The sequence below is a fragment of the Ursus arctos genome, unplaced genomic scaffold (assembly GCF_023065955.2).
Source record: "Ursus arctos isolate Adak ecotype North America unplaced genomic scaffold, UrsArc2.0 scaffold_34, whole genome shotgun sequence".
In the NCBI taxonomy this organism is placed as follows: Eukaryota; Metazoa; Chordata; class Mammalia; order Carnivora; family Ursidae; genus Ursus; species Ursus arctos.
Genome location: NW_026623030.1, coordinates 20,084,989 through 20,099,396, shown reverse-complemented (window position 1 = coordinate 20,099,396; position 14,408 = coordinate 20,084,989). Strand labels below are relative to the sequence as shown.

Here is a 14,408-nt window from a genome sequence, read left to right as displayed (position 1 = left end):
GCTGGCGGGCTCCAGGGAGGGGGGGAGGGAGGCAGCCGCCAGGCAGGCTCCGGCTAGGTCCTCACGTCACGGCCCCCAGGGCAAGAAAAGGCCTCGAGAACCTTCCCTTGCCCCCTCCCCTCCCCCCCCCCCCCACAAATACACCTCCGCTGGGGGTGGGGACGCTAGGAGACCAAAAGACGACGGTCGAGGCCTCACTCTTTTTTATTGAATGTTTCAAAAATAAATTGAGCTTCAAAAGGCAACTCCCCAAATAGCCTGGAGGCTGGCTGGAGGGGAGGGCCGGAGGAGGGTGTCAGCCTCCTGGGTGACTTTTCCATGGGAGGGGGTCAACTACGCGCCCTGGAATTACCTTTCCCTTGCGGGGAAAACCTGCCTCCTCCCTCGCGAGACACAGCTAAGTGTGCGCGGAGCTGGCCGCACTCCGCACGCGCGCTGGGGCGTCTCGGGTCAGCAGGGTCCGAGCGGAGGCACCGGGGACCGCGGGGGGACCTTCAGGCCCGGCCGTCTCTCCCACAACCCGGAGGCTCGCTGCCTTGCCAAGCCGGGTCTGGCGGCGAGGAGATCCTTTTTTTTCCTACCCCCCCTCTTTTTTTCTTTTTTGCACACTAGTGCAAGAAGATCATTTTGCCTTGTATTTCCCACATCGACGTGAAAAGGGAGAGCGAGCCTAAAACGAAAACGTCCGCAGTCCTCGAAACGTATTTTTGGTCGGACTCGTGTGGGAACCGCGGACTTAGGGGAGCAGAGCATTCTTTTTCCATTAAAACTTAAGTATCTGAAATTGCTATTCTCCCCAATTCTAATCAGCCCTCTTTCCGTCTCTCGTTTTGCTCCCTAATTTAAAGGAAAAGTAATTTCAGATTGAAGCGGCTCCCTTCGCCCCAGTAAGGGACTTTTGTTTTTAGCTTTGTAACTTGAGTGACAGCTCATTTGGGTTCCGTGGGGGCGGTCTTAATTACTTAAAGGCGAAGGGAAGGGGGACAGAGGAAGCAAGGACAGAAAAGACTCCTTTTGCAGGAAAGTTTTCTAAAGAAAGCACTTAACACAAGGCCCAGAGACATTTCAATAAAAATTTATTGAAATTTCAATGATGTTTTTAAAGAGAGGGGAAGAAATACAGAAAACCAAAGAACTCATCAATTATAACACAAAATATACCTTCATGAATTTTTGTCTTTAAACCATCTCTCAGCACCTGACTTGTGAACTGTGAATATCTCTCTATAGGCACCAATTCAAAACACCATCAATATTGAAGACAGTAGTCAATTCCACTTCGTTTTGAAGAAATCAGACTAGCAAATACAAATACAAAAGAAAAATTAGAAAGTCAAACCACAGCCTCTGCACTCCCCACCCCCCCCACCCCCCAAGCAATCTCAGAACCACACTTGGGGTGTTATACTTTAAGGAAATTTACGGTGAGCGGGGAAGTGGCTTCACCTCCCCTCTTTGGGGTGAAATGGACACTAAAAAAGAAACGATTTTTTTTTTTTTTTTTGCAGACAACTCTTTGGAAAGTGTGTTGGTGTCGGTGCAGAACGTGTGTTTTCTAGTTTTAAAAGCGATCCTGTGACCTTGAAATAAAACTGACGAAAGGAAAACAAGAACACACAACCTGACAGCTGCGACCCTATTTACATAGAGCTATGTACAACGTCAATAAATTAAAGTTTAATTTTCCGAGCATTCATATTCCACCTATTTACAAGAGTTATCAAATAATTACATAAATACTTTGTCTAATAGTCTCGCTTCTTCTTTATTATTTTTCTTAAAACCTTGTTATTGCATATACAGGAAAGAGAACTGTCAAAGGAGGACATAAATCCTGCTACAGAGCTTAGATAAAATAAATTCATTTTTTTTGTGTTTTCCCCACCCCTTCCCTTTAAATCCTCCCCCTTGGGGTGGCCGATTGGAGGGCAGAAAATGGGGGGGAGGGGAGAAAGGTGTGGGGTCATGTTCTTTTTCTAAAAGCAAGCAAAATAAAAACCACAAATACATTACTGTGGAACATGCAAGAAGAGACCTATAGCGGCTCTTAAAACATCACAAGAATATTAAAAAGACACAGATTTCCTTAATAGAGACCAAACAAGGATGGCAATGACTTCCCTCCCCAAACAACGCTGCTCCGTAATTTATTTAGAACTGATATGCAAGTCACTATAAAGTTTTTAATCTTCACAAACAGAATCATGTTAATTAATGTACTCATTGTCCCCAGTATATATTTTTTTAATTTTGTTTGTTTTTGTTTCTACTTGACACGGTGAAGGAAAAAATATATAAATCTGCACTGGGGGAGAAGCCTTTCAACACCTCCCCTCCTGGTGGGCCTGGCTACCTTTTTCTTCCCACAGCTCCCAGACCAGCCTGGCTGGAGGTGCTCTGGCCATAAAAATGTTTTCACTCCCACCCCAATAGCTCAATGCAACAGACATTTCTGAGCCCCAGAATCTGAGCCAGATCCCGGATATATAAACCACGCCAAGAAGACAGGGCCTGTTTCTAGCACATTCTCTAGAGGGAGTCCGGCACCCCTTCCCAGACAGGACTGCACAAAGGAGGGCCAACCCCACTGCACGCCCGTGGTTTATTTTACATCCAACAAAGTGCACTGCAGACTGGACTGGACTGGAATGAAGAGATTTTTCTGGGGAGGGGTTTACGGGGACCCGCTGCGGGACCTGTCCGGCTTGGCTTCCAAGCCGCTGACCAGCCGCTGTATGCTCTGCAGTTCGCTGGTGGCCCCCTCCTTCTCCGGGCAGAGTTTGGGCGACAAGGACACAGAGCTGGAGGAGAGCGTGGAGGAGCGGCTGTTGAGTTCCGAGCCTGAGTCCACGGCTACCGAGGCCGGGCTGGCGGCCAGCGCGGCGACTTTGCCGTCCAGGGGCCCCGCGGCCGCGGCCATGGACGGCAGGGCGGTGGTGAGCAGACTGCTGCCGTCTGGGACCGGCACGGGGATGGAGTAGGGGCTGTAGCGCAGCCGCGGGCGCATGGTGTTCAGGTTGAGGAAGGGGTGGCGGTGCACGGAGCTGGAGGCCGCGGCCGACGACGCAGCGGCCGCCGCGGCCATGTACGTGTAGGGGTAAGGGAACAGGCTTCCGAAGGGCGACATGGCCAGGCCCTGCGAGGGAGGGGGGGGGAGAAACGCAGGATGTGAATCGGTCGGTCGAGCAGGGTCTGCGCGATGGGGAGGAGCCAACCTCGCCCGTCCATCTCCCCTTCCCCCCACCCCCAACCCCACCTCCTCTACCTTGGGACCTCGGGCAAGTGGGGGAAACACTCCACTGGACTCCCTATGCCTCAGCTTTCTTATGGGGAAAAAAAAATACAGGGAAATATTAAATAGCTCATATACTGATCGGGACTTGGGATATTAGATGAGCTGACTGTGTGCACCTGGCCAATAGAACTGCTAGAAATTCTCCCACTGGGGGGTCAGTTGTTGCACCTGTTAAATGGGGCTGCAGTCTAGTTCAGCCACAGCTAAGGTAGCTGGGTGAAAATCACGGGGCATAAATTATGGGGCATGCAATTCTTTCATTCTTCCTCCCCCACCCCCAACACTGCCCTCCTACTCTAATTCCAGAAGTTTCTCAAATGAAAAAAAAAAAAATTCAGGGACTATTTTTGAGCTAAAGGAAATTGGGGGTGGGGGCAGCAAAAGGCGTTTGCTCTCAACAGAGACAAAGAAATCATCCAGCCTGATACACTGGTATTACAGGTGGAGAAACTGACGTAGGCCCCAGGGGTGCAGGAAGTCCCTCAGTGGCAGAAGCAGAATTTAAAATGCAGGCACCCCAAGCCTGGGCTAGTTCTCTCTGTCCCTTGCCTTGGGGTACCATTAACACTTGTGTTCCCAGGCAGCCCCTCGCCCACCTATCACCGAGGACAAGGTCTCCAGGAGGGGCTCGCAGAGAGGACCGCAATGGGAAAAGGCCAGAAGCCAACCCTGTTCTCAGTTCCCTCCTCCCCTCAGAGGGGAGGACAACCCTGCTTCTTGGCTCAGAGAAGGGAGACGAATGTGCACAGACAAAACAAAGGCAAGGGCGTGCAGAAAACCCCACAGAACCTTTTCGCCGGGTTCAGAGCGTTTCCAGCGGCCCGGGACTTCTCCCCAGCTGCCCTGCACCCCAGCACAGCTGTCTGAACCACACAGAGGCTGCCAGGCCTGCCACAGCCGAAGCCTGCCCCTGTCCTCTGACATTTCCCACACGGGTGCAAACCGTTAACCCTTTGGGAGACAGGGGACAAGCTCCCACTGGGAGGAAAGGTTCAAGACTCAACTCCCACCCAAAGACCGTCAGCGCCCCTCCCCAGGCCGGGGGCTCCCCCTTGTCCGACTCCTGGTGGCTGGCTGGCTAGGAGCCATTTAAGAGATAAGAGACATTTCCACTTTGAAGCTAAAATCAGGCCCTGGAGTCAGACTGCCTGGGGTAGAGTCTCTGCTCCACCACTTACCAGCTGTGTGGCTTTGTATAGTTACTCAACATCTCTGGGCCGCCACCTCTTCATCTATAAACTGGAGGTGACAATAGGGCCACTGAAGTCAGAATAGACCAAGTGCAGGTAGAGCTTAATTATCATTATTACCACCTACCTACTCTACTTGAAACAGCCCTGAACCTAGGGAAATTTTTTTAAGTTTTTGGGCGGGGTGTGAGGTTATGCTGAGTCAATGAGGTAACCCCCGACCTAGCAATTATTACTGGTACTACTGCGATTATTATTCTTCAAAGCTCCCCAGCAAGGGGCACTGGGTGAGGGTCTGGGATCCCAGGACAGGGAAACCCGAGTGAATGAGGGAGGGTCCGGAGTGCCCGGCGGAAGACCCCTAATTACCTGAGAGGCCAGGACGTGCTGCTGGAGGTGGAAAGGCAGGGTGGCCGCCGACGCCCCCGACAGTCCCTGCGCCGCGGCAGCGGAGGCCATGGCCGTGGAATCCAGGCCCGAGACGCCGGTGGAGGCCCCGGACACGGTGGCCAGCAGGGGCCCCATGCCCGCTGCCATGCCGGAGAAGGCGCCCCCCATGGCGAACTGGCCGGGGTGCAGGAAGAGCGGGTGCCCGTTGAAGAACTGCTGGCCGGCCAGGCCGGGGGCGAAGCCGAGGCCGGGCAGGGGGCCCTGGCCCAGGTGCGCGGCGGCCGCGTCCGTCTGCACCGTGAGCGGCGCGAAGGCCTCTTTGCCCGGCAGCGCGCGCGCCTCCTCGGCCTTGGACGTGGCCGCGCCGTCGCGGCCCGGGCTCCGGCGCTCCTCGGCGCCCAGGCCGCGGGTGCTGGACGAGATGGTGGCCGGGCTGTGGCGCGAGTCGGGCGACGCCTTGTCCAGCCGCCCGCTGTCCCGGGGCCGGCCGCCGGGCTCGGCGGCGAAGAGGTGCGCCTTGACCGCGGGGCTGCCCTTGTCGCGGCACGGCTCCTCCGACGTGGTCGTGGAGATCTTGGCCGCGTCGCAGGCCTCCGGGCCGTGCTCCTCTTTGCTGTCGGCCTCGGCGTCGCTCTCACCCTCGCTGGGACACAGATCTACCATAGGAGGAGCACACAAGCCAAGGGGAAGGGCGTGAGCTCCAAACTGGGCCAGGGGGAACTCCGGCTCCCCCATTTACAAGCTGTGTGGTCCCCAGCACGCCCCTTAACCTCTCTGTGCCTCAGTTTTCTCATCTGCAAAGTGGGAGTGATGACACCTCACAACTTTAGCGGGATGTTTCCATAAGCTAACAGTGAAGGAATTTAAAATATTTAGATAGACCTGAACCCCTTCTCCCATTGATCCCTTGCCCCAAACCGCTAGTGGAGTACTATTTTTTACAATCATCCATTGAGCTCCTACTGTGTCAGACAAAGCCTTTCCCTGCCTTTTCCCACTCCACTGCATTTACCTGGTTTTTAAAAAAAATAATATTAAACTCATCCTCCAACTCACTTTGGGAACACCTAGTTACTATCCAGAGTCTTTGTTCAGTGAGTGACCACAATTAACACCTTCCACAAATCTGTGAATTCTTTCAGAAGGATTTGTTTGAACCCTGGCATCCGAATTGGTAGTGGCAGAAACGAACACCCTCCCCCAACACACACACTCAGTGGAACCTTCTGTTTGCCCCTGCCCCGCAGACAGAGATGGGAGCAGCCCGCTCACTGCCCAGAGACAATCACAGATTCTCTTTTGCTGTCACCACACCCTCTGTGGGTGTCCTACCAGAAAAAAAAAAAAAAAAGAAAAGGGGATCCTATTTTATGTGTAAGGTTTAAAGGGATTGAAGTCATAATGGACTTTCATTTTAATTCACTTAAAAACAGGTTTCTTCCCGTTGAGAGAGAGAGAATGCATGTCTTTCCAAATAAATAGTGCTTGCTCTTTAAACACAGGAACTAACTGGGGATTTGAACCATCTTGTCCCCTCCCACTCCCCCACCCTCCCTACTCAGATCCCCAGTGCTCTGTCTGCTCTCCCAGTACCCACCGCTGCTCTATGGCTGGATGTTTCCTCAGCCACCTTCCCTGCTCCAGGTGGCAGAGAATCCCCTTGCCTACCCCCCGCCCCCGCCTTCCAACACATTTTAATCTAGAGCTCAAAGATAGTAAAAAGTCAGCAGTTGCTTGGTTGAAAGAGAGTTGAGGGGCAGAGACAGAGAGAAGTGCTCTACGCAAGTTTTCAAGGGTGTCTCCACCAAGAAGGAACACGCAGACACCCCACCCTCAGCCAAATCAAGGTTTGGGGGAAGGAGTTCTGAGCTCTCCTTTATACAACTTCGAAGAGAGACACACCTGGCCACCCTTTTTGAACTCTGGCTCCTGCTTAGGGGCTTCTAGAAGCATCTGATGTTTTTTTGAAGGGCAGGGTCTGGGTGGGTGCCCCGCCCCTAACTCTCCCAGCCACCCCCCCCCCCAGTCCAGAGTCCTGGAGTGGGGAAATCAAGAGGTGACCAGGCCTACCTTTGAGGTTCGAGGTCCCTACAGTGGAGACAGCTGGGGAGGAGGACTGAGCAAAGCAGTTGAAGGCTGCCTGTTCACTGGAGGACTCATCCGAGGTGCCGTTCTCCTTTTTGTGTCTGTCATCGAACACCCTCATGGACTGCAGGGTAAGCTGCTTTCTGTGGCAGAAGCCCGCACCCAGTGTTACAGAACCGAACGGACATTTCCCCTCTCTGTTTGCCTCACCCTGCCCACCACCCACGGACAATACAACACCAATACAACACGAGTGCTCTGAAACCTGCTTGCCCCAAGGCAGCCACAGAGACCCAAGCGTGGTTCGAGACCCCGTAACTAGGCTGAAGAGTGTGGCAAGGGAGTGGGGTGTTGGAGGACCGGGGCTTCAGGACCAGGGGCTCATCAGGGAAAGGGCACGGGCCAGACACAGCTGAACTCTGAACGGCAGGCCTTACAGGACGGACCTGGGTGCCCAAACTGGTGAACACGTGAACACGAGCAGCCTACACACTCCCCACTGGTTGCTAAGACTGGGAGGACGTTGCTTATTTCATGGGGCACTTTAAATGTTTTACCAACACATAACCGGAGTTTAAAAAAAAAACATTTAGATGTTAGAAATTATCTGATAATGCTCACCCCTACCCCACAAGGGGATAGGTTCAAAATGTGGCCTGATTTTCTGGATTTTAGAAATTCTTTGAAAGCTGGGGGGGGAGGGGAGAGCATCTTCCATGTACTACCCAGCTGTCTGCTTCACGCAAAATGATATGTAGACCCATGAAGGAGGGAGCCACAGATTTCTCAGGGGCCTCAGTTCTGTCTGACGGTATCTGCAAGTCAAGATTGCAAAAATTCCGAAGCATTTTGTGAATGGTTTAGTCCTTTCCTGGGATCTGCCCGGAATGAACCTCAATTAATTAAAAATTAATAGGCGTCCGTATATAATCTGTTACCCCTGACACTTTCCTTTCCAGAGATGAACATGGTGTGGCCTAGTTCATCTCCTTTAAGGTAACTTGGAAGAAGCAGACAAAGTACAGCGGCCTGAAGGCCACAAGCAGGTGGCAAAGTGGCAGTAAATTACTTTCCACCCCCCACCAACTTCTTAATAGAAGGGCCCGCATCCCACTTCTAGTAGTTGAGATCTGAGCCCTAGAGAAGTGATTCTCCAAATTATCTGAGAAAATAGTACTAAGTGTCTCCGCTCACCTTTTTTCTCTCCTGCCATTTCCAGTGTCCCGGAAACCTTTTGCAAAAGGGTTGTTGTCTATTTTTAGCTGGGTTATCTAGAGGAGGAGACACAAGCAAGAAAGAGACATTGGCCTCATTTTCTAGAATGTTTTGGGGGTGTTTTATCCCCCAACTCCGTCTACTAGAAATCTGACTGCCAGAAGAAGTTACTCGGCTATGCCAGGTTAAAGAGAAAGGGAGAGGACGTCACAGTGTTCAGTCAGAGGGGACCGAGAGAAAAATCAAAAGAACTGTACCCATGGCTTGCATCTCCCATAGGAAGCCAAACCAGGGATTCCAGACCGAAATTAGACTGTCTGGGCAATGTCTCAATCTGTTCTGTAGGCAGCCTTGAGAGCTTGCATTTAGAAATGGAAAGATTGTCAAAAGCTGTCAAAAGGGACAACCTGTAGACCTTAAAATTGTGCTTTCATTTTTTTATATAGTGCAATTAATCATAAAATATGTTACGGCATATTTCCTACCCCAAACACACACACACACACACACACACACACACACACACACACACACCATACACTCCAACCTTTTCTGTGAATCTAATGAAATGATTTATGGGGTTCTCGCTACCCTTGTGCCAGAGTGGGTTTGATTTTTTTTTTCTGGGTTTTGTGGGGAGGGGGGAGGGCTGAGGAATTACAATATTGACAATTACAGATGTCAAAGGACTGAATGACCACTGGAAACATTTGTTTTCATTTACATGCTCTGCCACCGCCATTAGGTTGGAGAAGGCCTCTGGCCTCTTCGTCTGATCAAAAATGGTACGTTTTATTATGACATTAACAACTTACATTCACAGGGTTCTGGGTCTAGAGGGAGCATGCATTTTGCACGCTGGGGCAAAACGCCATAGTATATAATCTTTCAAATCCCTTCCCTTTGAGGGGGGGGAAAAAAGATACATTCAGAGTTCCCCCGAGGTGGGAAAAAGGCCCCATGGTTGGATTCTTGTTTCTTGAAACAAACTCCCGAATGCAAGATTCCAGGGAGAGGAGGTCCTAGTGTCTTAGTCTCTGGATTAAGGCAACATACCTGAACACCCCAAGGGCCAGCCACAGGACCCACCCACGGTGACAGTGAGTTCAAAACGCAAGGTGTTGTCAGATAAGCTGGAGGGAAGAAGAGCAGGGGTTCTCAGGTGCTCTCCACCCCCAGAACTGCTTGCCACACTGGGAACTGGGGAATCAGCAAGAGTCACTTTCTCTGTGTCTCTCTGTGCACATGCCCATGACCTTCAGGCCACCACAACTTTATATACCAGGTGCTGCCTGTCGTTCCATTTGGGGGGGACTCCTAATCCACGGCCTGAGGCCCAAGGGAGGAAAAACCTTCAAATGAAGTGATTTTGACTTTGGTCATCTCATCTCAAAAGCCTCAGACAACTCGATTAGCATGACCCTGTGATCAGAGAAGGTTTTTCCAAACACACACACACACACACACACACAGACCATAAAAAACACAGCAGCATAAAAGGTAATAAAAACCAGACCAGCTACTCGGGATTTCTGGCTAGGGGAGAAAAGCTGCTCTCCAATGGGATTCTCCTCCCAAGATCCCAAATGGCTTTTGCCTTCCATTTTTAGCTGGTTCCTTTAGAACCTGGAACCTGATTTTTTGATCCTTCTCCCTGGAGGAGAAGAGGCTGACCCTCAAAAGAGGAGAAAGCCCCGAGTGGGGAAGCAGAAGTCAGCAGTTCCAGGAGCAAAAGTTAGTCTGGCATCTTTTCGCTCCGCGTTGGATGCCTAGCTGGTCGAGTTTTTGTTTTGCTTTGTTCTGGTTTTTCCCTGCCTCTGTGATGTGCCAGACCCCCTTTCCCCAAAAACTCCACGTGAGGGTCAAATCACAGAAGAAACACTCAGACTCCCATCTCCGATCTTTTCTCACTGTCTCCACCTCACCCGGAGCGGCCTAAAGGTGGGAGGGAAAATATCACCATTAAAAAGAAAAGCGCCTTTGGTTACCTTATCGTTCTGGTATGCCGTCACAGCGATGAATTCGGTTTCGGGGAACAAGTACGTCCGAAATGTACTATAAGGAAGTTTCAAGATGTCATTGGCTCTCACGATGTGGAACCGGGGCTGGTATTTGTGCATGGAGTTCAATATTGTCTGCGGGGGGGGGGGGGCAGGGAGGAGGGGAGACACATCAAAGAAAGATTTAGTGGGACCAACGGGGCCTCGGGACCCCTGCCAGGCTGACGTCTAACCCACCGAAGGGTACCACGCTTATGCCGAGCCCACCTCCTCGGAGTACCTCTCTGGGTACATTCCGCTCCACACATATCCTCTTCTGGAGAATCCAAATTGCTCCTCAATTTCCAAAGGGTCCCCCCCACCCTCACCACCTAAGGTCCCTTCGTACCTTGAACCCTAGCCTACCTGAGTACCAAAACTATAATTCCCCTGCCACGTTGCGTGATCACTTGGGAAGGCCAAAGTCTTAAAAGATAGAGAAAAACATGCATTTTAATTTACAAAATGATTCAGTCCTTTAAGCGCCCACTAATTGACGAGCCCAATCCACTTAAAGCCCTGAAAGGTTGAACTCTAGAGAGGAATATTTATGCCTTAATCAAATCAAGGGCTTCAAAGGCAATCCTTGCCCGCTGAAGATACTTCCGTGCCATTCACGTCTTCCTGGGCCTAATCTTTCTGCTGATTCCTCGCTTATCACTCGGCTTTATTTTATTGAAATGTTGGGGAGGGTTGGGGCAGGGGGCAAAAGGTAATTTTGATGGACTTTTATAAGCAATTCTGGTCTCCTAAAAATTTCTAAGGACTTTCCCAGTGAATCCAAATATACACTCCCAACACACACACACACACACACACACACACACACACACACACACAATTTTTATCCTGGAGAGCTCAGCCTCATTTCTAGTAAACCTGACTTTCACCTCAACCCGGTATTCTTTTTTCACAAAAGAAAGAAATCTTTCAAAAAAAAAACCGCATTCACCCCCTTAACCAATGTAGCCAAGGCTCTGAACCTTAGAACTCCCACAAGAAATAATATGGCTGGTTTCAAAACAGAAGTATGAGAGCTCAGAACAAATCCCTGGCACACGCGTAACTTTAAAATTGATTTTGTATCTTAACGATTGGTTTTTAACTTCACTGTCAGCCGTTTACCAAGATCTGGAACTGCCACGGAACGTGAGCGGTTAGTGTTATGGCCCTCATTTTTTTTTTTTTTTTTTTTTTTGAGAACGCCAGGCCTTCCATTATCCGAAGAGAAACACCCCGGAATCCTCTCTCTGGCTGTTTCGGATCGAATAACTTTGCTATGCTTAGCAAAAGAGAGCAAGGGAGAAGTCTGAGCAGAAACTGGTGATTTTTGCAAGGAGAGGGGAAGCACTGCCTTCCCTAGGGTGAAGAAAAGAGGAAATTTTACAGACGGGAGCGGTGAAACTTACAAATCCATGTTTGTCCGAAATGTTGTTGGTGAGTTTCAGTTTGTGGAAAGTGACAACTTTGGACATCCACTGTTCCCCGGTAGCAGGGCTGTCTGGGTGAATGTACATTCTCTTTGGCATTTCAGGGTCAGCCTTACCCGCGACCATCCACCGAGAATTATGAAATTTATATCGACAGTCATCAGCAGCTATAATGTCCATCAACAAGATATATTTGGCTTTTTTATCCAGCCCAGAACATCTTACTTTAAATGGAGGAAACATTCGCCTACAATTGGAGGGAAGAGAAAAAAAGAAAGAAAAAGAAATCACTCAGGACTCTTGGGTTTGATTCTCTATTTACCCTAAAATATTTAAATCAAATTTAAAACTTTTCTACTGGGATTGACTGATGGGGCTTCCGTGTCAGTGTTAAGGCCACTGAGAGCAAAATCGTATTCTTCCACGGCCCAAGCATTACATATGCTCAGTTTCTCTATCGGGAAACGTCCCAAGGTTCAAAACAAGTGAATTGTGGCACTACAGTTCTCCGCAGCGTCTAAGACTTTCACCACAATTTTTTTCCCTTGTAGGACTTCACCGATGGCCCTCTTTACAAAAGAGAAATTCTTGCCTGTGCTGTTCCCTGCAAGTGTCTACTTCTAAACAGCTTGGGGCAGGATTTTAGTAAAGTGGGGTCAGTCAAGGCTAGAGTTTTCCACCACCCCATTGATGAGAAAATGTTAAACTTATCAAGGAAATAAACCTCCATCCAGCCTGCTACGGAACAGGAATCCCGCCGCTGGCGAAATGAAACCGGCCTTGAGTGAGTTCTCAAAACGAATTTTGTAGTTTGGGGTGGACTCCTAGGCCTGATAACCAACGGCCCAGCACGCTGCTAACCGCATTTCTCCTATGGCTCAGGCCGGTCCCCCACTGCAAGACTGTACCACCAAACTGCCTCTTTATTTCCCAGAAGTGTTGGCATTCTAGCGTCTTAAAAAGAAGCACTCTGCTGTGAAACTGAGGCAATGTCTTCTGGGTTTGAGGATTTTCTGCCAAACTTTGGCCTCATTTAGCTAGGAAAACACGGAAAGCTCAAGACATCAAGCGAGGGATTTTATTTTTATTATTCCAACGTTATGCCTTCAGAGATTTCAGAGCCATAAAAAAAAAAGCAGTGATTTTAAGTGACAGGTCAGTCTCGGTCAGACAAGGACCTTTTAAAAGTGATATAAAATATGGTTGATAAGGTTCACACGTAAAAAAGCAGCATGTGTCTCTCCACTGGATCCTTGGATCTGCAAACATAATCTTAATTATCCAGAATTGCCTCAACTGTCCCTCAGATTACAGACACGTGAATCGTTGTGGACAAACGAACCCAAATGCCCTCCAATTTCTCGGTGACCCTGCCAGAGGCAAGCTCAGGCCCCCCTGCAGACCCAGGGGCTAGGCTGGAGGGCAGAAAGGGCAAGTGGAGAGCTAGCGTCAGGTCTCCCACAACCACACAAAAGAAAAGGGCGTTAAGTTGTCTCTCTGGGAACAAAATGAAACAAACCAAACAGAACATCAACAAAGGCACGAGGATGGAAAGGTTTGCAACAGTGACTTTCCTGGGGTGGTTTTCTTTCTTCTAGCAAAGGTGCCTATGCTCCCTTGAAAAATTCTATCTAGCCTGTAGGGAAATCCAGGATGCCGATCTAGGTAGGAGAAACTACCCCCTGCAGACGCCCAGGTAAGCTGAAATTTCCTGCCACTGGAGCAGGGCCCGGGAATGCCTGTACACAGCACCAGGGGAACTAAGTTTGTCTCTAAGCCCAAATTAACTGGCAAACGGACTGTTCTGGGAAGAGAGAGATAAAGGGGGGGGGGACCTCCAACAGCTTGGGGGGAGGGGACCCTGCTCTTGGCTTACCTTCCCGACTTGGTAATGACCATCTCGGTGCCCCGCTTGTGGAACTGATCCCAAAGTTCTTTGGCCTCGAGGTGCACCTTGGGGTCATCCTCCACCTCTTCTTCGGGCTCCATGGTCTTCAGAGGCCTCAGATGCGCCTGGGGCCCCAGGGACGAGAAAGGGATGCCGGTCTCGGCCGCCCCCACCAATTGATCCATGATCGGCTTGGCCAGGGCGCCCGGCAGCGAGAGCGCCGCGGCGCCGTTGGGAGGCAGCGTCAGCGCGGGGAAGAAGGGCGGCTGGTGACCCAGCACCGCGCTCATGGCGAAGTCCGGCGCCCGGTGAGGTAGGAACGGATGGTAGGCCATGCTTGTCCCAGGAATTACCGGATCTCTCATGGAGAGGCTCATCCACTCCAGGCGGGGCGCTGGGCTCCAGCCGGGGACAAGTCCGCAGCTGCTGTTTGGTTTTGTTTTTGGTTTTTAACAGCAGCACATAGTTTGAAAAAGGAAAAAAAAAAAAAGGAAAGAAAGGAAAAAGGGAGAAAATCACCACTCAAGCACCCTAGGGAAGGGGGAGGAAAAGTGTCTTTTGGGGAGGGGGGATGCCGCTTTTAAAGAGGGCAAGGCGAGAAACCAGGAGACATGGTCGCTTGGGTGACTGTCCTTGTGCCTTGCGTTTTTCAAAAAGCCGCTCCTGGAAGTCGGTTTCACGGGCGAGAGGAGCGAGCAGGGTCTCACCGGTGCCCGAGCCCCGCTGCTTCGCCGAAATAGACACGGCAGCCCCTGGTCCCGGGAATCGCTCCCCAGCCCCCAGTTCTTTGTTGCAAATGCGAACGGCTCCACTCGGAGACTTTTTACCTTTTCTTCTCCTTCTTCCCCGCCCCCCCTGTCTGTCTTCCTCTCCCTC

General features: G+C 50.6%; 1 protein-coding gene across 2 annotated transcripts; it reads right to left on the bottom strand.

The window, feature by feature from the left end:
* Positions 1–1,059: 1,059 nt before the first annotated feature.
* Positions 1,060–14,085, bottom strand: TBX3 (T-box transcription factor 3). Of its 2 annotated transcripts, XM_026514948.4 has the most exons (8): positions 13,521–14,085; positions 11,624–11,891; positions 10,581–10,640; positions 10,164–10,310; positions 8,155–8,231; positions 6,946–7,103; positions 4,855–5,531; positions 1,060–3,136 (listed from the first exon to the last, which is right to left on the bottom strand). In XM_026514948.4, exons 1-8 carry the CDS (start codon positions 13,907–13,909, stop codon positions 2,675–2,677), a joined length of 2,238 nt encoding a protein of 745 aa, XP_026370733.1. In that variant the 5' UTR covers positions 13,910–14,085; the 3' UTR covers positions 1,060–2,674. The 2 variants fall into 2 exon arrangements, with proteins under 2 accessions (XP_026370733.1, XP_026370734.1); XM_026514949.4 differs by lacking the exon at positions 10,581–10,640.
* Between the last annotated feature and the right edge of the window lie 323 nt (positions 14,086–14,408).

Bases quoted from the DNA above. Each gene is read 5' to 3' on its own strand.
- TBX3 (XM_026514948.4), bottom strand. From the start codon at position 13,909: ATGAGCCTCTCCATGAGAGATCCGGTAATTCCTGGGACAAGCATGGCC. The intron at 10,311-10,580 runs GTAGGCTAGGGT...CCCCCCCCGCAG, and splicing joins ATTATAGTTTTGGTACTCAG to ACAATATTGAACTCCATGCA. The intron at 3,137-4,854 runs GTAATTAGGGGT...CCTCCCTCGCAG, and splicing joins AGCACGTCCTGGCCTCTCAG to GGCCTGGCCATGTCGCCCTT.